At 41.6% G+C, this 24,702-nt stretch overlaps 1 protein-coding gene across 1 annotated transcript in view; it reads right to left on the bottom strand.

Annotated features, from left to right (window-relative positions):
- Positions 1–24,702, bottom strand: part of MCUR1 (mitochondrial calcium uniporter regulator 1) — a 92,627-nt gene that overhangs the window by 44,756 nt on the left and 23,169 nt on the right. The window contains exons 6-7 of the mRNA XM_040433310.1: positions 14,933–15,004; positions 12,059–12,112 (exon numbers count right to left, since the gene is read on the bottom strand). Of these exons, the coding sequence (XP_040289244.1) occupies positions 12,059–12,112; positions 14,933–15,004 (126 nt within the window). The remainder of the gene's footprint in view (positions 1–12,058; positions 12,113–14,932; positions 15,005–24,702) is intronic.

Below are 24,702 nucleotides of genomic sequence, written 5' to 3' on the forward strand. Positions count from 1 at the left end.
GCCCAAAAGCACAAGGTGTGCAATACTCAGAGACATGGCCAAGGTAAGAAAGGCTGAAAGACGACCACCACTGAACAAGACACACAAGCTGAAACGTCAAGACTGGGCCAAGAAATATCTCAAGACTGATTTTTCTAAGGTTTTATGGACTGATGAAATGAGAGTGAGTCTTGATGGGCCAGATGGATGGGCCCGTGGCTGGATTGGTAAAGGGCAGAGAGCTCCAGTCCGACTCAGACGCCAGCAAGGTGGAGGTGGAGTACTGGTTTGGGCTGGTATCAAAGATGAGCTTGTGGGGCCTTTTCGGGTTGAGGATGGAGTCAAGCTCAACTCCCAGTCCTACTGCCAGTTTCTGGAAGACACCTTCTTCAAGCAGTGGTACAGAAAGAAGTCTGCATCCTTCAAGAAAAACATGATTTTCATGCAGGACAATGCTCCATCACACGCGTCCAAGTACTCCACAGCGTGGCTGGCAAGAAAGGGTATAAAGAAGAAAATCTAATGACATGGCCTCCTTGTTCACCTGATCTGAACCCCATTGAGAACCTGTGGTCCATCATCAAATGTGAGATTTACAAGGAGGGAAAACAGTACACCTCTCTGAACAGTGTCTGGGAGGCTGTGGTTGCTGCTGCACGCAATGTTGATGGTGAACAGATCAAAACACTGACAGAATCCATGGATGGCAGGCTTTTGAGTGTCCTTGCAAAGAAAGGTGGCTATATTGGTCACTGATTTGTTTTTGTATGTCAGAAATGTATATTTGTGAATGTTGAGATGTTATATTGGTTTCACTGGTAAAAATAAATAATTGAAATGGGTATATATTTGTTTTTTGTTAATTTGCCTAATAATTATGCACAGTAATAGTCACCTGCACACACACATATCCCCCTAAAATAGCTAAAACTAAAAACAAACTAAAAACTACTTCCAAAAATATTCAGCTTTGATATTAATGAGTTTTTTGGGTTCATTGAGAACATGGTTGTTGTTCAATAATAAAATTAATCCTCAAAAATACAACTTGCCTAATAATTCTGCACTCCCTGTAGAAGGCAATGCTCGTATAAGCTCTGCCTTCTCTTCCGATAGCGGATTGGCAGGGGTGTTGTACCCTCACCGATCTGATATTGATTACCTATCCTGAGGACAACCCCTTTAACAGGAACCTACATGTAATTCGCCAATCTTTTCTGTGTAAACCTCCACCACAGGAAAACATCGTTCCTGGGCATAAGACTCCTGTTTACATAGAACACAGAAATAATGCTTTTCGGAACTGGCTGAAAGACATGATGATCACCTGATGAACAAGCGTTTGCTCGTTCAGGTGATCACCGACACCTTTCAATGGGCCAGTTATCACAGATGAGTATTTGCAAAAGAGATTTATTGTATAATGTATCAAGGACACACTCCTGGACACTTGTTTGGCATAGAACTTGGTAGTCACATTGTGACTATCCTGGATATATACTGTACTAGTTCAGGCTAAAATATAAGCCTGTCAAAACCAATATATGTGGTTACAGGAGAGAAATCAGCATGCAGAGCTTTTACTTTATTACATCGTATTTGTAAAACAGGGCTGTACTCCTGTGTCTCCTGTTTTGTCAAATACAAAGAGCTACAAATCCTAAGCAGAAAAAAGCTGAAACTCCAAGTTGGGATAAGGAACCCTTCAAAGGGGACTGTGCTAAAGAACCAGACCAAATTACCAGTCAATAACTGTATGACTCTTAGACCTCATGCACACCCCTGTATCTGTTTTGCGGTCTGAAAATCGCGAATCCACAAAATACATATACCGTCTGTGTGCCTGTCCGCATTTTTATTGCAGACCCATTGACTTCAATGGGTCCGTGGTGTGCATTTTGCAGACATGTTCCATCTTTTTGCAGAAAGGGCATATGGATGCATCAGCTGTGTGCTCTCTGCAAAAAAATACATGTTCTATACTTGGCCGCAAAATGCGGACCAGTCAAAGTCAATGGGTCTGCTATAAATGCAGATGCAACATGGACGGTATCCATATTTTGTGGATCCACAATATGCAGACCGCAAAATACATACGGTCGTGCGCATGAGGCCTAATTCACAGTTACAGAAAGTACCTGGGCTTTGCTAAGAAAACCGGAATTAGACTTACCGATAATTCAGTTTCCATGAATCCACCATGACAGCAACTAATTAGAGAGATTGACCCCTGACCTCTGTAGGGGCAGGAACAGAGAAAGGTTAAATCTCCCCCTCCCATCACCGTTCACCAGTGTGTTACTAGATTACAGTGCTCCATAACCCAACTTAGGATATACGTATAAATATTTTTTTTGTATTCCTTCATACTTTCATGGAAACGTAATTACCGGTAAGTCGAATTCCAGTTTTCCATTTCACCACCATGAAGGCAACCAATTAGAGACCTAACAGATCACTTGAATTAAGGGGGGGTACTATGGCCTGAAGGACCTTCCGTCCAAATGATAGATCAGAGGACCCTGATAAGTCTAATCTGTAATGTTTCACGAACATGTTTATACTGGACCATATTGTGGCCCTACAAATCTGTTCTATTGAAGCACCAGCTTTTTCTGCATAAGAAGAAGACATGGCTCTAGTGGAATGAGCTTTTATATTGATTGGGCAATTTAGTCCCTGAATCCTGTAGCAATCTAAAATGGTCTGTTTAATCCATCTGGCAATGGATGCCTTCGATACCATCTTTCCCTTATTTGTACCCGAAAATTGCACTAACAGGTTATCTGCTAATCTGAAGTCTTTTGTGACTTCTAGATATTCTAGGACCATTCTCCTGACATCCAGTGAATTAAATTCTTCTTCTTTACAGTTTCTTGGATTTGTGCAAAAAGAAGGTAGTACTATCTCCTGGTCTTTATGGAAATCAGATACTACTTTAGGTAAAAACCCTGGGTCTAACCTCATGACTATCCTGTCATCCCGTAAGGTAAGATAGGGTTCCCAGTTAGATAGGGCCTGTATTTCCCCCAGTCTCCTGGCCGATGATATGGCTATGAGGAAAGCAGTTTTGTGAGACAGAAACTTAATGGAACTGGTCTCTAGGGGTTCGAAAGGTTGTCTTGTTAGGCCTTTGAGAACAGTATTTAGATCCCAGGGACTCATCGTCTGATTGTAGGTTTTAACCTAGATGCAGCTTTGATGAATCTTTTAACCCATTTATGGCTGGCCAAGTCAGAATCAAAGAAAGTGCTTAGGGCGGATATTTGGACCTTCAGTGTAGAGGGTCTAAGGCCCAATTCTAAGCTTTTTTGAAGAAACTGAAGAATCTGCTGAATATTAGGTTCTGAGTGATTGGGCGTGACTCCTCCTGCCCAGGAACAGAACCTTTTCCATATTCTCTGATATATGGATGATGTCACCTTCTTCCTGCTTGCCTTGAGAGTGGATATAACCTCCTCTGATAGACCTTTGCGTTTCAAAATGTCGGATTCAGGATCCATGCTGTTAATTTGAAGAATTCTGGGCGAGGATGCGTTACTGGGCCCTGCATCAGAATGTCTTTCCTGGGGGGAAGGATCCATGGTTGTTGTGGTAACAGTCTCTTCAATAGGGAGAACCAACTCCTTTTGGGCCAGAATGGCGTTATTAGGATCAGATTTGCTTTCTCCTGAATGGCCTTCTGTATAACTCTGGGAATTAGCTGGAACAAAGGAAAAGCGTAAGCGAGATCCCAATCCCAGGTCTAGGAGAATGTGTCTATTGCCTCGGGCTGGTCCCTGGGATTTAGAGAGTAGGTCTATGGATGGACGACCAAATTTTTTCACAATCAAGTTGAAAACCTGTGTGTTTAACGACCATTCTCCTTGGTCTATCTTTTTCCTGCTTAGGAAATCTGCTACGCAATTTTTGCTTCCCTTTAGATGTATAGCTGATATGGACTTCACTGTATTTTCCACCCAGGAGAATATTTTTCTCGACAGATTCCCTAGCTTCACTGACCTTGTACCTCCCTGATGTCTTAGGTGAGATACAGTTGTCACATTGTCGGAGAATATTTTTAAGTGCTGGCCCCTCAATTCCTCCTTGGCTACCTTCAAGGTTTCCCAAACTGCTCTGAGTTCGCGATAGTTTGATGACTGAACAGCTATCTCTGGAGACCAGATCCCTTGATAGAGATTTCTTCCGACCTTTGCTCCCCATCCTGTACTGCTTGCATCCGTCTGGATTACTACTGATGGTACTTTTTGCCAGACTACTCCCTTTTCCAATCTTTTTGATTTTAGCCACCATAGGATGGAATTTTTTACATGTCCCGGGATCGGAAATTTGTGGTCTAGTGATGTTTGGCATTTCTCCCATTTCCTCAGTAACCAGGCCTGTAGAGGTCTGTAGTGGATTTGACATCAAGGAACTGCCACGATGCAGGCTGTCATTAATCCTAAGAGACTCATAGCTCCTCTGATGGAATATGATTTTCTTCCCAGGAATTTTCTTGCCACTTCCTGTAATGTTTTTATTCTTTCTGGTGGAAGAAAGGATGCCTGTCTTGTAGAATCTAGGAGTATGCCTAGGAATTTAACAGATGGCAAAATCTGTCTAGATCTGCTTCCATTTGATGTTTTGAGTCTGATATTATTAAAAAATCGTCCAGATAAGGTACTATAGTTAGTCCTTCTTTCAGAAAAGCCACCATTTCGACTATCAGCTTGGTGAAGACTCTGGGCGCAGAGGAGATTCCAAAGGGGAGGGCGACAAATTGAAAATGTACTATGTTCCCCATTGGGTCTTTTATGGCAAATCTTAGGTATTTTTGAGACTGAGCTTTGATCGTGACCTGATAGTACGCATCCTTTAAATCGATCGTGTACATTAGTGCGTTCCTACCTATCAGTTGGATGGCACTGCTCAGTGATTCCATCTTGAATTTTCTGTATATTATATGCCTGTTTAGGCCTTTTAAGTTTATTATGGTTCTGTAGGAACCACTGGGTTTTCTTACAAGAAACAGATTTGAGTAATATCCTTGTCCCCATTGAGACTGAGGTACCTGAACAACTACTCCTACATTTATGAGTTCCTGTACACCTGCCCATATATTTTTTTGGAGTATATTTGAAAAATGGTAAGTAACGTGGAACCTTGTTGGAGGGGGAGAGGAAAATTCAATTTTGTAACCCTCTTTTATTATGTTCATGGCCCAGGGGTTTGAAGTTATTGACTCCCATTGAGGAGCAAACCCTTTTAGTCTCCCCCCTATCCTGGCGTCATTGTCTGTCTGTATTCTTATTTTGGGGATTAAGAAGATAACCTCCACAGCACCCCCCTTTTTGGTAACTCCATCGTCCTGTTTTTCCCTTCCCCCGATAAGACCTTTCCTGATTTTGGGGACGAAAGGGGGGTCTCTCTTCAGGGAACCCTTTTTTCTTATCTGTGGCCTTTTCTAGTATCTTGTCCAGGACTGGCCCAAACACGTACTCTACGGATAAGGGAATAGAACATAATTTCAATTTAGACATTTTATCTCCAGCCCAGGACTTCATCCAGAGTGCTCTCCTAGCGGCGTTTGATATATTTTTGGAATATTTTGGGCATTTTTTTGTTGTTTGTTTAACAACACTATAGGTTTATATATATTTATACTATGCATGGCTGCCTCCCATGATTTTCGCAAGAGGTTATCAGCTTTCCTCTCCATGGGGTCTTTTAACTGAGTGGAGTCCTCAAAGGGTAGCGACTTTTTTTTACTAACTTTTGCCACCTGTATATCAATTTTTGGTATTTCATTAAAAACCTCTGACTCAGTGGGATCAAATGAGAGCCTATTCCTAAACTCTTTAGAGATTCCAAGTCTCTTTTCTGGGTTGGCCCATTCATCTATTACCATCTCTTTGATGTATTCATTAATGGGAAAGACTCTAGATCTTTTGGCCTTAAGTCCACCAAACGTTTCCTGTACCGAATGGGGTTTCTGAATATCTTCTATCCCCATCGTATTTCTATCCGCTTTTAACCCCATAAAGGGCTTCTGTCACCCCACTAAAGCGATTTTTTTTTTTGGGCTAGTTAAATTAGTTATATTGCGATATATGACAATATAATTGTGTTACTTACTTTGATCCAGCAGTTTCTGCAAAAAACGAAGTTTTATCATATGTAAATTCGGTCTCTACCAGCAAGTAGGGCGGCTACTTGCTGATAGCTGCTGCAGAAATCCGCCCCCTCGTCGTGTTGATTGACAGGGCCAGCCCGGATCTCCTCCTCCGGCCAGCCCTATCGTCATTTCAAAAATCGTGCGCCTGTGTTGATTCGGCGCAGGCGCTCTGAGATGAGGAGGCTCGTCTCCTCAGCACTCCCTCAGTTCGCCTGCGCCGATGACGTCTTCTATTTCGGTGATGTCATCGGCGCAGGCGCACTGAGGGAGTTCTGAGGAGACGAGCCTCCTCATCTCAGAGCGCCTGCGCCGAATCAACACAGGCGCACGATTTTTGAAATGACGATAGGGCTGGCCGGAGGAGGAGATCCCGGCTGGCCCTGTCAATCAACACGACGAGGGGGCGGATTTCTGCAGCAGCTACCAGCAAGTAGCCGCCCTACTTGCTGGTAGAGACCGAATTTACATATGATAAAACTTCGTTTTTTGCAGAAACTGCTGGATCAAAGTAAGTAACACAATTATATTGTCATATATCGCAATATAACTAATTTAACTAGCCCAGGGGGGGGGGGGGTCATGTCAATTCAGACCTGCGGTTTGCGGCTTTTACCTGGTGCGGCGGCGGTGGTGCCATCGGGTCCCCATGGGGCTGTAGGGGGGACCACCGCCACCAATGGCATTGAAGGCAGCGCGATGCCTTCCTGAGGCATCGCGCTGCCTTCCGGTGACGAGCCTGTGAGATCCAGCCCCCTGGATCTCACAGGCCGGAAGCTGTATGAGTAATACACACAGTATTACTCATACAGCCAATGCATTCCAATACAGAAGTATTGGAATGCATTGTAAAGGATCAGACCTCCAAAAGTTCAAGTCCCAAAGTGGGACAAAAAAAAAGTGAAAAAAAAAAAAATTTGAAAAAAAAAGTTTTCCCCCCACAAAATTTAAAGTTTCAAGTAAAAATAAACAAAAACGTCATTTTCCCCAAATAAAGTAAAAAAAAATAGGGAAAAAAATAAAAGTATACATATTAGGTATCGCCGTGTCCGTATCAACCGGCTCTATAAACATATCACATGACCTAACCCCTCAGATGAACACCGTAAAAAATAAAAACTGTGCTAAATAAACAATTTTTTTGTCATTTTTTTGCCCACCAAAATAGTACCAATCTAACCGTCACCTCATCCCGCAAAAAATGAGCCCCTACCTGAGACAATCGCCCCAAAAATAAAAAAAACTATGGCTCAGAATATGGAGACACTAAAACATCATTTTTTTTGTTTTAAAAAAGCGGTTATTGTGTAAAACTTACATAAAAAATAAAAAAAGTATACATATTAGGTATCACCGCGTCCATATCGACCGGCTCTATAAATATATCACATGACCTAACCCCTCAGATGAACACCGTAAAAAATAAAAACTGTGCTAAATAAACCATTTTTTGTCACCTTACATCACAAAAAGTGTAATAGCAAGCAATCAAAAAGTCACACGCACCCCAAAATAGTGCCAATAAAACAGTCATCTCATCCTGTAAAAATCATACCCTACCCAAGGTAATCGCCCAAAAACTGAAAAAATTATGGCTCTCAGACTATGGAAACACTAAAACATGATTTTTTTTGCTTCAAAAATGGAATGATTGAGTAAAACTTACATAAATAAAAAGAAAGTATACATATTAGGTATCGCAGCGTCCGTAATAACTTGCTCTATAAAAAGATCACATGACCTAACCTCTCAGGTGAATACCGTAAAAAAAATAAAAAACGCTGTAAAAAAAGGCATTTTTTGTCACCTTACATCACAAAAAGTGTAATAGCAAGCAGTCATACGCACCCCAAAATAGTGCCAATAAAACAGTCATCTCATCCCACAAAAATCATACCCATCCCAAAAACTGAAAAAATTATGGCTCTCAGACTATGGAAACACTAAAACATGATTTTTTTTGCTTCAAAAATGAAATCATTGTGTAAAACTTACATAAATAAATAAAAAGTATACATATTAGGTATCGCAGCGTCCGTGACAACCTGGTCTATAAAAATATTACACGATCTAACCTGTCAGACGAATGTTGTAAATGACAAAAAATAAAAACTGTGCCAAAACAGCTATTTCTTGTTACCTTGCTTCACAAAAAGTGTAATATAGAGCAACCAAAAATCATATGTACCCTAAACTAGTACCAACAATACTGCCACCCTATCCTGTAGTTTCTAAAATGGGGTCACTTTTTTGTAGTTTCTACTCTAGGGGTGCATCAGGGGGGCTTTAAATGGGACATCAAATCCAAACCTGCCTTCCAAAAACCGTATGGCATTCCTTTCCTTCTGCGCCCTGCCGTGTGCCCGTACAGCGGTTTTTCTGGAAAAAACAGAATCAGGGCCATAAATATTGAGTTTGGTTTGGCTGTTAACCCTTGCTTTGTAACTGGAAAAAAAATATTAAAATGGAAAATCTGCCAAAAATGTGAAATTTTGAAATTGTATCTCTATTTTCCATTAATTCTTGTGGAACACCTAAAGGGTTAACAAAGTTTGTAAAATCAGTTTTGAATACCTTGAGGGGTGTAGTTTATAGAATGGGGTCATTTTTGGGTGGTTTCTATTATGTAAGCCTCGCAATGTGACTTCAGACCTGAACTGGTCCCTAAAAATTGGGTTTTTGAAAATTTTTGAAAAATTTCAAGATTTGCTTCTAAACTTCTAAGCCTTGTAACATCCCCCAAAAATAAAAGATCATTCCCAAAATGATCCAAACATGAAGTAGACATATGGGGAATGTAAAGTAATAACTATTTTTTGGAGGTATTACTATGTATTATAGAAGTAGAGAAATTTTTCACAAATTTTTGGTAAATTTGGTATTTTTGTATAAATAAAAATATATTTTTTTTTACTTCATTTTACCAGTGTCATGAAGTACAATATGTGACGAAAAAACTGTCTGAGAATGGCCTGGATAAGTCAAAGCGTTTTAAAGTTATCGTCCAATGAGTTCTGAAGCATTTGGCTGAATATGAGCAGATAATATTGCCCGAAACCCTTCAGAATTCATCCTGCTGCTTTTGTCAGCAGTCACATCATCAATAAATACAAGAGAACCAGTTCCATTGGCAGCCATACATGCCCACGCCATGACACTACCACCACCATGCTTCACTGATGAGGTGGTATGCTTAGGATCGTGAGCAGTTCCTTTCCTTCTCCATACTCTTCTCTTCCCATCACTTTGGTACAAGTTGATCTTGGTCTCATCTGTCTATAGGATGTTGTTCCAGAACTGTGAAGGCTTTTTTAGATGTTGTTTGGCAAACTCTAATCTGGCCTTCCTGTTTTTGAGGCTGACCAATGGTTTACATCTTGTGGTGAACCCTCTGTATTCACTCTGGTGAAGTTTTCTCTTGATTGTTAACTTTGACACACATACACCTACCTCCTGGAGAGTGTTCTTGATCTGGCCAACTGTTGTGAAGGGTGTTTTCTTAACCAGGGAAAGAATTCTTTGGTCATCCAACACAGTTGTTTTCCGTGGTCTTCCGGGTCTTTTGGTGTTGCTGAGCTCACCGGTGCATTCCTTCTTTTTAAGACTGTTCCAAACAGTTGTTTTGGCCAGGCCTAATGTTTTTGCTATCTCTCTGAAGGGTTCATTTTGTTTTTTCAGCCCAATGATGGCTTGCTTCACTGACCGGCAGAGAGGTCTTCCTCTGTCCTGACCGCTGTAGGGGCAGGAACACACTGGTGAACGGTGGTGGGAGGGGGAGACTTAACCTCTGTTCCTGCCCCTACAGAGGTCAGTGGTCAATCTCTCTAATTGGTTGCCGTCATGGTGGTGAAATGGAAATATTTGATTTAGACTCCACTCCTGACATTTCTGTTCCATTTTCTGTATTAAGTCATAAATCAAAATGCAAACTTTTCCTTATCTTACATGTGAAATAAAGAATGATGGCTACCAAATACAGTACTCTGGTTGTTTTGTAACTTTGTGTTAGTTGCTTTTGGCTATATATATCTATATACTGTATTTATATACATTCCTATTCGTGCTGTAATTGTGGAATGTAAATTAATTCAAAGGAATCTAAGTGACAAATGTCACTATTACGGTGCACCCTGAGGTCGCAGCCCCATCATATCATACTATGAAACAGGACAAGCACGTTTGGAATTAGTCATGTTTCAAGGTGTGGCAATAATCATCTTCATGGTAACGTATAATATGAAATTATACTGTATGATTCATTGGACTGAACTAGATTTGACACGTTATGTGTAGGTTTTCTGTAAGCACCTATGTACTATGACTCCGGTGACAGTAAAACAACACACAAACGTCACACACAATATAACTAGACTGCATCTTACAATGAATCTGTAGCCCATTTCTCTCTAGAACTTCAATTAAGAAAGGACCAGAGCACTTTATGACCCGTGCAGGCCCCATCATTTATCCAGCCATGGAAGCACATTCTGCATGTCACCAGTCAGCTGATGTCACCAACATGTAGATCAACTAGCAGCAATAGAAGCAGCAGGAAAGTCCATAGAAATCAGATTGTGAGAGCTGGCAGTTGTTTGTTTTCTGCTTTCTCGGGACAGCTTCGGGACTATGGGTCCTTTTACATGGGCAGATATTCTGCCCGGTAACAAGCGGCAATCGACCAGAACAGCTTACCTGCGTTTATATGCAGCAATTATTGCTAGTACGGGGACGAAGGATTGGTAATGTGATCCTCTGGCTTCTTACAGCTTACATTTGTCATTTGATTACACAGGAAGATGTGCTGCTGAGCGTTTATAATGCTACATAAAAAAGTGATCACGTGAATGACTGGCAGCATGTTTAGACAGGGCAATGATCGGGCGAATGAATGTTCTTTTCTGAGTACCAGCATGGAAAAGGGCCCTAAACATCATCGTCCCAACATCCATGGTGTTCTCGAAGTCACGCCAGTCCCAATGAAATGTCATTATGTGATAACATGCTACAATGTCACATGAAGTTGTATCAGGACTAGAATGACACAGAGAGCACCAAGAGACTGGGAAGGAAAATGCTGTGCAAGCATTTTTTTCCCATAAAAAAATAAATAAATAAAAATCTACGAATTTGACCTTGAAGGGGTTTTCCGGGGCTTCAATGGGCACCTCACAGAGGTTGTACTTACCTCGCTGCCCGGCACGGCCCCCCCCTCCCCCCTAGATGTTGTCATCCACACGATGGAGAGATGCAGCGGCGCCGACATCCGAAGCGATGCGGGTGCCGGGGAGCGAGGTAAGTACAAGGGCCCGGGCATATGAGGGAGGCATTATAGATCATGGATAACTCCTTTAAGTTTTAAAGGGGTTGTCCAAGTCAAATAAAAACTCGACTGCCCCTGTAAAACTGCTAAAATAACAAAAGAATTGATACTCGCCCCTTTTCTAACCTGCTGTTTCCAACAATGACGTCATCTTCCTGGCTGCAGAAGTGATGTTCCTTACACAAAGGTCATCATGCAGCCAATCACTGGCCTTAGCAGTATATGAGACTTTCCTGTTGGGCTGCAGCGGTGACCTGTGTGCATGGAACATCACAACTGCAGCCAGGATAAAACAAACAGCAGTGGGGAGGAATCAGCACAGTGCAGGAATTGGCAGGGGAGAAAAGGAGGGGGAGGACATTACAGATTTTATAAAAAAAATGTTTTTTTGTTATTTTAGAACAATTACAGGGGCTGCCCAAGTTTTTAATGAACGTGAACATCCCCTTTTAGGATGCTTTAGTGATAATTTTCCATCTGTGTTTTAAGTCAGAAGAAATGTGCTGGATGACATCTGCTGCGCTGCTTGAACTCAGCTGTTTCAGAAAACTTGTATTATGTATATAGGCTATATATTGTTGCCCACTATAAATGAATATAGTTCTTACCATTTCTACTATTTCTGTTTGAAGTTCCACAAGTTTCCGGACATTGTCTGCAAACTATATGAAAAATGGGAACATAAATATATTAATGTCTCATTCCATTACAATAGTAACCAACATCATATTGAAAGTTTACTTCAACAAGAAGTCATAAAATGAGTTCCTTAGTTGTCTACTTAGTTGTGATACTGTTTAGTTTGATGTTTCTTCGTGTGAATGTGTAGCCTCCTCTTCGTTCATTACTTCTATAAACATTAGAGCGAGCACACTTGACTAGTTTCGGAAGTACCGCATCGGTGAATGGAGGTTAGCTGCGCATGCAGTCACCCGAGATGGAAGTGAGGCTTAAGATCATCATAAACCTTAAAGGGGTTGTCCGAGTGTTTAATACTGATGATCTATCCTCTGGACAGGTCATCAGTATGTGATTAGCGGGGGTCCAACTCCCTCCACCCCTGCCAATCAGCTGTTTGAACAGGCTGCGGTGCTCCGGTACGTGCAGCAGCCTCCTCGCAGCTTACCAATCACAGCACTGTATACTGGATAGCGGGTGTGCTTGGTATTGCAGCTCAGCACCATTCACTTGCACTCTTCTAACAATTGATTGGTGGAGGTTTCGGGTGTCGAACCCTCAACGATTAGATACTAATGACCTATCCTGAGGATAGGTGATCTCTATTAAACACTCGGAAAACCCCTTTAAAATAACTGTATATCAATATTTTTTAGATATTGCATAGCACTAGGAAATTATTCTATGTATGGAGCTGGTATTTGACTACAGTATGTTGGTACAGTATAAGGCCTATTGCACACGACCGTATGTCTTTTTCAGTGTTTTGCGGTCCGTTTTTCATGGATCCGTTGTTCCGTTTTTTGTTTCCGTTGTGTTTCCGTTTTTCCGTTCCGTTTTTCCGTATGGCATATACAGTATACAGTAATTACATAGATAAAATTGGGCTGGGCATAACATTTTCAATAGATGGTTCAGCAAAAAACGGAACGGAAACGGAGACATACGTATGCATTTCCGTATGTGTTCCGTTTTTTTTGCGGACCCATTGACTTGAATGGAGCCATGGAACGTTATTTGCGGGCAATAATAGGACATGTTCTATGTTAAAACGGAAAAACGGAAATACGGAAACGGAATGCATACGGAGTACATTCCGTTTTTTTTGCGGAACCATTGAAATTAATGGTTCCGTATACGGACCGTATACGGAACGCAAAAAACGGCCAGTAAACGGGGAAAAAAAACGGCCGTGTGCAGGAGGCCTAAGAGCACTGTAAGGTTTATGCCACTGCTACATAGGCATTGTGTAGTATACAACTGTTGCAGGGTACTGTAGTGCCAAGCACAATATGACATTATTATTCAGGTACCCTTATGGAAGCATTACTTTGCCAATGCATAGCACTTTTAATTAGGCATTCTATAGTTATCTGTACACTGCATGAGAGTACACCTCATAATGGGAATGCCACCAGAGTACCACCCAGCATGCCATCCAGTGTTAGTCCAGCTGTGGTGTCAATAGGAAAATCAGGGAGAACACAAGAAGAACCACGTGCAGACTATGCTTCCATCCCTCCAGCAGACCTATGATGGGGTTGTTCGAATCAGCTACGTCAACCTTTTGGATCTTGCGTTTTTGTCCGTCCGTTGTGTGACAATCAGTATGGTTCAGATTTGTAAAACCTCGTTCAAATAGCAATCTAATTAAATTAGAGGTGGGGCCGTTAGAGGAAAACCAGCGGCAGGAGATATTGGAGAGGACTCCACAGCTCTCACTCATAGGTTGTCACAATTGTACCCGATTCATCGGGTTTACAGAACCCCTCAGTTTCCATTTAATATAGGACTCCGTTTCGATTCCAAATGTCCGTGATGTGGGGAGGTGGATGCAGGTATGTTACACATGTTGTGGTCATGCTCAGCCCTGGAGGGCTTTTGGTGCGCTGTGCTGCATCTCATTAACTCTCTATATGAAGTTACATTGGATGTGACCCCATTTGTTTGGGTATTGGGATACGTGGAGGATCTGCCAATCACTGAGCCCAGAAAGGTAGCGGTGGCCAGAATGTTATATATGGCTCGCAGGTTGATTGCCCAGCATTGGCTAGAGGAGTGTAGTCCTAGTAGAACCGAATATATAGCCAAGATTAACTGGCTAATCAATTTAGAAAGAGGGGTCTATAGAAAGAGGGGTGCTATGACCAAATTTGAGAAACTGTGGACTCCTTGCATTGACGCCCCTGGGCTGGCATCCAGGGAACTCCAGAGATACCGTCTGGGACTGGTGTGAGGGGTACTAATGCCTGATGTGTGTAGCTGGATCCGTGATTGGCGGTCTCTTGCAGGATCTGGGGAATGTCTCTCCACTATTTAATAAGGAGAAGTTGTGTCTGATGACAAAATGTACTTTTACCCACAGGATCAAGGTTCAGAGCAGTATTGTTGAGAGTGCTGTAGGGAAGGAGCATGTATTTATCACAAAGACATGATGGTGGGGTCGGGTGGTTAGCAATGTGGAGGATGGAGAGCATCATCAAGATGTTATGAGGGGGGAGGGGATGGGGGTGTTGGGGTTCTGTGTTTGTAAAATTTTAAATATGTTAATAAAAATGACTTAATTAAAAAAATATGAAAAAATTATAATAGGGATTGATTCTGTTCCAAGCAAGAGCTTTCCAATAATAAAAAATGAATATGAGGTTTTATTCGCAGGCAAGACTGTTTTGAGATGGGACAACCCCTTTAAATGAATATATACAGTACATACATAGAAACCATAAGTTGAAGAAAAATACTAATTTCTTACTCAAGAGTTTTGAAAATAAAGAAACATATAACACTACAGAGGTGATGCTTACCATTTCTTTCATTTTGCTTTTCTCCAAATTAAAGTCTAATTTGTTATTTGCACGGACTTTGGTAATTTCATCCTTAAGGGTAAGAAGAAAGATCATAAGACCAGTCAGGACAGAGAAGCATATATTGCTATGGCTCATATTTCCATGCCAAGGATTTATATACAGTATGTGCCTGTCGAGAGCAGCTATTGGGTCTGCAGTGTACAATCACTATGACACCAGTACATGAATTATTCTGTCACTGTGCAGCTGCAGTAAAGCAATTTACAATAAATCCTACAGTAATGGATCTCTACTAGATACTGATGTATTTGATTTATCACCCATATGGGACTTTCATTTCTCACAATCACAATTCCCAAAAAGTTGGGACGCTGTATAAATGTAAATTAAAACAGAAAGCAATGATCTTTAAATCTCACAGACCCATATTTTATTCACAATAGAGAGAGAGTGAGACATTTACCATTTCTTGAAAAAAAAATAACTCATTAAGAACTTGATGGCAGCAACACATCTCAACAAAGGCTGAAAAAGTAAGTGTTACTAATAAAAAACAGCTTTGCAACCAAGTCACACGACTGGGTATAAAAAGAGCATGTTAGAGAGGACGTTTCCGAGGCAAAGATTTGCACTCCAATATATATGCACAACTGCATGTGGGTTTGAGCACTTCCTGTTTGTTCAATACCACGCCATTCTTTTCAGTTTGTATATATAGAGATGCCTGGAGGTGTATAAACTCCAATTTAAATGTGCCTGCTTTCCATCTACAGGCTACATTTAGGTGCACCTGTGAGGCCTGGGACATATCAGCAAGTCTTGAGTGGGACTCGTAGACTCCTCCCTCCTCCCATTCCTAGCATGGTTACATGCTGGAGGTAACTGGTGACTTGTTTGTGAGTCGGCCTCATGCTCCTGTAATTTGCCCACTGGCTCCTCGTATTGCCCATATGGCACAGGTAGGTGAGTGTTAGGTCCCCGAGCTACTTGAGAAACCTTGGCGCGGTGCTCGGGCTCAGACATGTCCTACACCGTAGGACATGTTGGCTAATCTCTCAATTTTAAAATCTGTTTGAGGGTTTAGTAAGACTGCAGAGTGCACCTGTCTTTGCTATTATTTTGTTCTATTGCTATATTGATTATCACATCCACATAATTGCTATCTTGTGTAGGATGTCTATTGTGGTACTTGTGGTTCGCTGCGGGCATCCTCCACTGTATGCATTTTTGCTGGGGATCGTCATTAGCAACGGGCCACAAGTGCAGGATTTGCTCCCCAATATATATGCACAACTGCATGTGGGTTTGAGCACTTCCTGCTTGTTTAATACCACGCCATTCTTTTCAGTTTGTATATATAAAGATGGGCAGAGGTTCACCAATCTGCGAAAAACTGTGTCTAAAAATTGTGCAAGTTACAGAAAAATGTTCCTGAATGTAAAATTGCAAAGGCTTTGAATAGCCCACCATCTATAGTACATAATATTATAAAAAGATTCAGAAAATCTGGAGAAAACCATGTATGCAAGGGTCAAGGCTGATGGTCAGTATTGGATCCTTGTGGTCTATGGGCCCTCAGACGGCGCTGCATAAAAAACAGGCATGATTCTGTACTGGAAATCACTGCAGAAGCTCAGGAACACTTCCAAAAATCATTGTCTATAAACACAGTTCATCGTGCAATCTACAAATGCAAGTTAAAGCTGTATTACGCAAAGAAGAGGCCATACGTCAATTTGATCTAGAAACTCTGCCATCTTCTCTGGGACAATGCTCATCTAAAATGGACTGAAGCAAAATGGAAAACTGTTCTGTGGACGGATGAATCAAAATTTGAAATTCTTTTTTAAACCATGGATGCTGTGAGCTCAAGAGCAAAGGGACCATCCAGCTTCTTATCAGTGCGTAGTACAAAAAGCTACATCTCTGATGGTTTGGGGTTGCATTAATGCGTATGGAGTAGGCAGCATACACATCTGGAAGGGCACTATAAATGCTGAACAGTATATAGAGGTTTTATAACCACAAATGATCCCATCTAGATGTCTTTCAGGGAAGGTCTTGTTTAATTTAGGAAGATAATGCTAAATCACCTATTGCATCCATTACAACAGGATGGCTTCCCAAAAGAAGAGTCCAGGTGCAGAACTGGCCTGTTTGCAGTCCAGACCGTTCACCAATCAAAAAAAGTTTAGGCACATCATGAGAGGAAAAATCCAGCAAAGACAACCCAGGACTATTGAGCAGCTAGAATCCTACATCAAGAATGGGACAACATTCCTCTCCCAAAACTCTATCAACTGGTCTCCTCAATTCCCAGAGGTTTACAGACTGTTGTAAAAAGAAGAGAGGATGCTACACAATGTCTCAACTTTTTTGAGATGCGTTGCTGCCATCAAGTTCTAAATGAGTAAGGTTGTACCTAGTAAGACATGAAACCTATGCAAATATATTTAAACACAAAGTATAAATTAGAGAGCAAGGTACAGTGTATTTGGAAAGTCTTCAGACCCTTTCACTTTTTTCACATTTTGTTATGTTGTGGCCTTGGGCTGAAAAAAAATCGAAATCTAATTTTCTCTCGTCAATCTGCACTCAATTCCCCTTAATGAAAAAGTGAAAACAGTTTTAGAAATGTTTGCAAATTTATTAAAAGGAAAAACGAAAACTTGTCATGAACATAAGTATTCAGACCCCTTGCTATGACACTTGAAATTTAGCTCTGGGGGCATCCTACTGTATTTCTCTTGATCATCTGAGATGTTTCTACACCTTGACCGAGTCCAACTATGATCATTTCAGTTGATTGGACATGATTTGGAAAAGACACATCTTTGCCTATATAAGGTCTCACAGCTGACAATGCAGAGCAAAAACCAAGCCATGAAGAGGAAAGACCTGGCTGTAGAAGTCAGCTGCCTACAGAGCTCAAGGTAATAAAAACATTCTGCCGCACTGAATGTTTTCAAGAGCACAATGGCTTCCATAATTCTTTAAGGAAGAGGTTTGGAACAACCAAGACTCTTCCTAGAGCTGGCTTCCCCACCAAGCTAAAGGGAGAAGGGCCTTGGCAAGAAAGGTGACCAAGAACCTAATGGCCACACCGGTTGAGCTCCAAAGATCCTGTATGCAGATGGAAGAAACTCCTAGAAGGTCAACTCTTACTGCACCACTTCACCAATCTGGGCTTTATGTCTTATTGGCCATAAAAAAAGCCTAAAGACACATGGAAATTTGCAAAAAAGCACCTAAAGGACTCGCAGACTGCGAGAAACAAGATTCTCTGGTCGATGAAACAAAGATTAAAACTTTTTGGCCTCAATTCTAAGCGTCATGTTTGGAGGAAACCAGGCACTATCCAATACCATCCCTACTGCGAAGCATGGTGGTGGCAGCATTATGCTGTGGAGGTGTTTTTCATTAGCAGGGACAAGGAGACTTGTCAGGGTTGAGGGAAAACTGAATGGCGCAAACTATAGAAATATTCTTAAGGAAAACCTGAACCAAAGTGCTCTGGACCTCAGACTGGGCTGAAAAGAAAAAGGGGGTCAGTCAGAACATCCCAAAGCGCAGGGGCACGTTGCTACGGCTGAGAACAAGACTGTTAAACAAAACATGCAATGCAACAGCTCACTGCAAACCAAATAAAGTGCAAAATTGCATCATAATTGCAAATGCTATACTAATAAGTTAGAGATGCTTGGCAAATCGTTTTGTACAAAATTATTTGAGCCCGTCTGCCGCACGTCAAGGCGATTTCTAGTTAGACGGGTTCCTAACACAAAATTTTACCTGTTATGTGCCATGACGGCTATCATAATTCAGAAAGTGCAGGTTCCACATGCATGCTGGATCCGCCTGAATTTCTGTCATTTTTGGTGCCAAAATGGCCTCCATTATATCCACGGAAAGCAGTTACCAGCATGCATGCCGGGCCCACTCCTCACCACCCCTGGCGCCAAAAGGTCACCAAGGACTGCAATGAGAGTCCACACACTATCTCTCTCCTGGTTCCAGATGGCTTCAGTGAGTGAGGGGGAGCAGGCCAAGCTATATACTAACACTAATTAAAATCAGCCAATGGGGCAGACGAGCTGGTGAGGAGTGCACGACTAAGGAGGCAGCCACACCTCCAGCACAAACTGCAGAGAAAAAGGGGGTCAGTCAGCACATCCCAAAGCGCAGGGGCACGTTGCTATGGCTGAGAACAAGACTGTTAAACAAAACATGCAATGCAACAGCTCACTGCAAACCAAATGAAGTACAAAATTGCATCATAATTGCAAATGCTATACTAATAAGTTAGAGATGCTTGGCAAATAGTTTTGTACAAAATTATTTGAGCCCGTCTGAACCTTCAGACTGGGCTGAAGGTTCACCTTCTAACAAAACAATGAACTTAAGCACACAGTCAAGACAACACAGGAGTGGCTTATGGACAACTCTGTGAATATCCTTAAAGAGGACCTGTCACCACTCCAGACATGTCAGTTTTAGTAACTACTTGCATCCCCATGTAATACCAGTTCTGGAGGATCTATTCTTATGATCTATGTTGTGCCATTCCTGTATTATTCCTGCTAGAAACTTACAAATAAATTACCAGCAGTCTGCAGTAAAGGTACTGCTGTGTGTTACCAGAAGTGGGTGTGTCTGACTGTCCAATCAGTGCTGCAGGTGTCGGACTGCGCAGGGACACCCCCCCAAATGGTAACACCTGGTACCTTTAATGTGAGCTGCTGGCAATTCCTTCATAACTTCTACTAGAAATAATATAGGAATGGCATAACATAGATTCATAAAAATAGATGTTCCAGAATTGTTATTACATGGGGAAAGCAAGCAGTTACTACAACAGACATGTCGGGAGAATTCCTCTTTGATTAGCCTAGTCAGAGTCTTGACCAATTAAACTTCACTGGAGAGAATTGAAAATGCCTGTCCACCGACTCTCCCCGTCCAACTTGACAGAGGATCTGCAAAAAATGGCAGAAAGTCCTTAAATCCAGGTATGCAAACTATGGTTGTCACGATACCAAAATATTGATTCGATTTCGATACCATAAAAAAGTATTGCGAAAAAATAAACCACCAAAAAAGCCGCTTGAATTCCGCATTTTTATGAAACGTCCGGCCCATAATAAAACAGTCCTATGCTGTTTTTGGGGGGAATCTCAATATTTTTTTATATTTTAATAGTTTTGAGCTGTAATTTTTTTTGTTTATATATTTTATATGTAAAATTGGGAAAGGGGGTAATTTAAACTTTTAAAATTTTGGTGTTTTTTTTTTTTAACCCTTAGGATACCAGATGCGCTTTAATTTTTCTTCACTATTTTCCTTGAGCCATAACTTTTTTTATATTTCCGGTCACATAGCTGTATGAAGGCTTATTTTTTGCGGGACAAGTTGTACTTTCTAATGCCACCATTAACCACTTCCCGCAACTGTAACGCCGAAAGGCGTCATTGCGGCGGCTCCCCCAGGCTACGCTAACGCCGATTGGCGTCATCTCGCGTGAGCCGAGATTTCCTGTGAACGCGCGCACACAGGCGCGCGCGTTCACAGGAACGGAAGGTAAGCGAGTGGATCTCCAGCCTGCCAGTGGCGATCGTTCGCTGGCAGGCTGGAGATGTGATTTTTTTAACCCCTAACAGGTATATTAGACGCTGTTTTGATAACAGCGTCTAATATACCTGCTACCTGGTCCTCTGGTGGTCCCTTTTGTTTGGATCGACCACCAGAGGACACAGGTAGCTCAGCAATATGTAGCACCAAGCACCACACTACACTACACCCCCCCCCTGTCACTTATCAACCCCTTATTAGCCCCTGATCACCCCATATAGACTCCCTGATCACCCCCCTGTCATTGATCACCCCCTGTCATTGATCACCCCCCTGTAAAGCTCCATTCAGACGTCCGCATGATTTTTACGGATCCACTGATAGATGGATCGAATCCGCAAAACGCATACGGACGTCTGAATGGAGCCTTACAGGGGCGTGATCAATGACGGGGGTGATCACCCCATATAGACTCCCTGATCACCCCCCTGTAAGGCTGCATTCAGATGTCCGTATGTTTTTTACGGATCCACAGATACATGGATCGGATCCGCAAAACACATACAGACGTCTGAATGGAGCCTTACAGGGGGGTGATCACCCCATATAGACTCCCTAATCACCCCCTGTCATTGATCACCCCCTTGTAAGGCTCCTTTCAGACGTCCGTATGATTTTTACGGATCCACTGATACATGGATCGGATCCGCAAAACACATACGGACATCTGAATGGAGCCTTACAGGGGGGTGATCACCCCATATAGACTCCCTGATCACCCCCCTTTCATTGATCACCCCCCTGTCATTGATCACCCCCCTGTCAGGCTGCATTCAGATGTCCGTATAATTTTTACGGATCCACTGATACATGGATCGGATCCGCAAAACACATACGGACATCTGAATAGAGCCTTACAGGGGGGTGATCAATGACAGGGGGTGATCACCCCATATAGACTCCCTGATCACCCCCCTTTCATTGATCACCCCCCTGTCATTGATCACCCCCCTGTCATTGATCACCCCCCTGTCATTGATCACCCCCCTGTAAGGCTGCATTCAGATGTCCGTATGATTTTTACGGATCCACTGATACATGGATCGGATCCGCAAAACACATACGGACATCTGAATGGAGCCTTATAGGGGGGTGATCAACCCATATAGACTTCCTGATCACCCCCCTGTCATTGATCACCCCCCTGTCATTGATCACCCCCCTGTAAGGCTCCATTCAGACATTTTTTTGGCCCAAGTTAACGGAAATTATTTTTTTTTTTCTTACAAAGTCTCATATTCCACTAACTTGTGTCAAAAAATAAAATCTCACATGAACTCACCATACCCCTCACGGAATCCAAATGCGTAAAATTTTTAGACATTTATATTCCAGACTTCTTCTCACGCTTTAGGGCCCCTAGAATGCCAGGGCAGTATAAATACCCCACATGTGACCCCATTTCGGAAAGAAGACACCCCAAGGTATTCCGTGAGGGGCATATTGAGTCCATGAAAGATTGAAATTTTTGTCCCAAGTTAGCGGAAAGGGAGACTTTGTGAGAAAAAAAAAATATATATCAATTTCCGCTAACTTGTGCCAAAAAAAAAAAAATTCTATGAACTCGCCATGCCCCTCATTGAATACCTTGGGGTGTCTTTCCAAAATGGGGTCACATGTGGGGTATTTATACTGCCCTGGCATTCTAGGGGCCCTAAAGCGTGAGAAGAAGTCTGGGATCCAAATGTCTAAAAATGCCCTCATAAAATGAATGTGGGCCCCTTTGAGCATCTAGGCTGCAAAAAAGTGTCACACATGTGGTATCGCCGTACTCAGGAGAAGTTGGGCAATGTGTTTTGGGGTGTCATTTTACATATACCCATGCTGGGTGAGATAAATATCTTGGTCAAATGCCAACTTTGTATAAAAAAATGGGAAAAGTTGTCTTTTGCCGAGATATTTCTCTCACCCAGCATGAGTATATGTAAAAAGACACCCCAAAACACATTGCCCAACTTCTCCTGAATACGGCGATACCACATGTGTGACACTTTTTTGCAGCCTAGGTGGGCAAAGGGGCCCACATTCCAAAGAGCACCTTTAGGATTTCACAGGTCATTTACCTACTTACCACACATTAGGGCCCCTGGAAAATGCCAGGGCAGTATAACTACCCCACAAGTGACCCCATTTTGGAAAGAAGACACCCCAAGGTATTCCGTGAGGGGCATGGCGAGTTCCTAGAATTTTATATTTTTTGTCACAAGTTAGCGGAAAATCATGATTTATTTATTTTAATTTTTTTCTTTACAAAGTCTCATATTCCACTAACTTGTGACAAAAAATAAAAACTTCCATGAACTCACTATGCCCATCACGAAATACCTTGGGGTGTCTTCTTTCCAAAATGGGGTCACTTGTGGGGTAGTTATACTGCCCTGGCATTTTAGGGGCCGAATGCGTGAGAAGTGGTTTGAAATCAAAATCTGTAAAAAATGGCCGGTGAAATCCGAAAGGTGCTCTTTGGAATGTGGGCCCCTTTGCCCACCTAGGCTGCAAAAAAAGTGTCACACATGTGGTATCTCCGTACTCAGGAGAAGTTGGGGAATGTGTTTTGGGGTGTCATTTTACATATACCCATGCTGGGTGAGAGAAATATCTTGGCAAAAGACAACTTTTCCCATTTTTTTTATACAAAGTTGGCATTTGACCAAGATATTTATCTCACCCAGCATGGGTATATGTAAAATGACACCCCAAAACACATTCCCTAACTTCTCTTGAGTACGGCGATACCACATGTGTGGCACTTTTTTGCAGCCTAGGTGGGCAAAGGGGCCCAAATTCCAAAGAGCACCTTTCGGATTTCACCGGTTATTTTTTACACATTTTGATTTCAAACTACTTACCACACATTTGGGCCCCTAGAATGCCAGGGCAGTATAACTACCCCACAAGTGACCCCATTTTGGAAAGAAGACACCCCAAGGTATTCGCTGATGGGCATAGTGAGTTCATAGAAGTTTTTATTTTTTGTCACAAGTTAGTGGAATATGAGACTTTGTAAGAAAAAAAAAAAAAAATCATCATTTTCCACTAACTTGTGACAAAAAATAAAAAGTTCTATGAACTCACTATGCCCATCAGCGAATACCTTAGGGTGTCTACTTTCCGAAATGGGGTTATTTGTGAGGTGTTTGTACTGTCTGGGCATTGTAGAACCTCAGGAAACATGACAGGTGCTCAGAAAGTCAGAGCTGCTTCAAAAAGCGGAAATTCACATTTTTGTACCATAGTTTGTAAACGCTATAACTTTTACCCAAACCATTTTTTTTTACCCAAACATTTTTTTTTTATCAAAGACATGTAGAACAATAAATTTAGAGAAAAATTTATATATGGATGTCGTTTTTTTTGCAAAATTTTACAATTGAAAATGAAAAATGTCATTTTTTTGCAAAAAAACCGTTAAATTTCGATTAATAACAAAAAAAGTAAAAATGACAGCAGCAATGAAATACCACCAAATGAAAGCTCTATTAGTGAGAAGAAAAGGAGGTAAAATTCATTTGGGTGGTAAGTTGCATGACCGAGCAATAAACCGCTAAAGTTGTTGAGTGCCGATTTGTAAAAAAGGGCCTGGTCACAAGGGGGGTATAAACCTGTGGTCCTTAAGTGGTTAATTATGGCATAAAATATAGTGGGAAACTGTAAAAAGTTCCAAATGGGGCGAAATTGGAAATAAAATGCAATTCCTCCACGGTTTTACGAGTTTTGTTCCCACAGCGTTTTGTTTGCGGCAAAACGGACCCATGCCCTTTATTCTCTTGGTCAGAACGATTACAACGATACCCCAAATGTATAGGTTTTTTATGTATAAATAGTGTAAAAATAAATGTAAACTTTGATAAAAAAATGTTTTTTTTACATCACCATATTCTGACCCCCATAACATTTTTATACTTATGTCTACTGAGCTGTTTAGGGGCTCATTTTGTGAGGAACAATCTGTAGTTTTTATTGATACCATTTTGGAGTGTGCATTACTTTTTGATCATATTTTATGTTAAAAAAATTGGGTAAGAGAAGCAATGAAAAATCGGCAAATTGGCCATTTTGACTCTTTTTTCCGTTAAGCCATTCGCCGTAGTGGATTTTTTAAAATATTTTAATAGTATGGGCGTTTTTGGTCGCGATGA

The sequence above is a fragment of the Bufo bufo genome, chromosome 5 (genome assembly GCF_905171765.1).
Source record: "Bufo bufo chromosome 5, aBufBuf1.1, whole genome shotgun sequence".
NCBI classification, from domain to species: domain Eukaryota; kingdom Metazoa; phylum Chordata; class Amphibia; order Anura; family Bufonidae; genus Bufo; species Bufo bufo.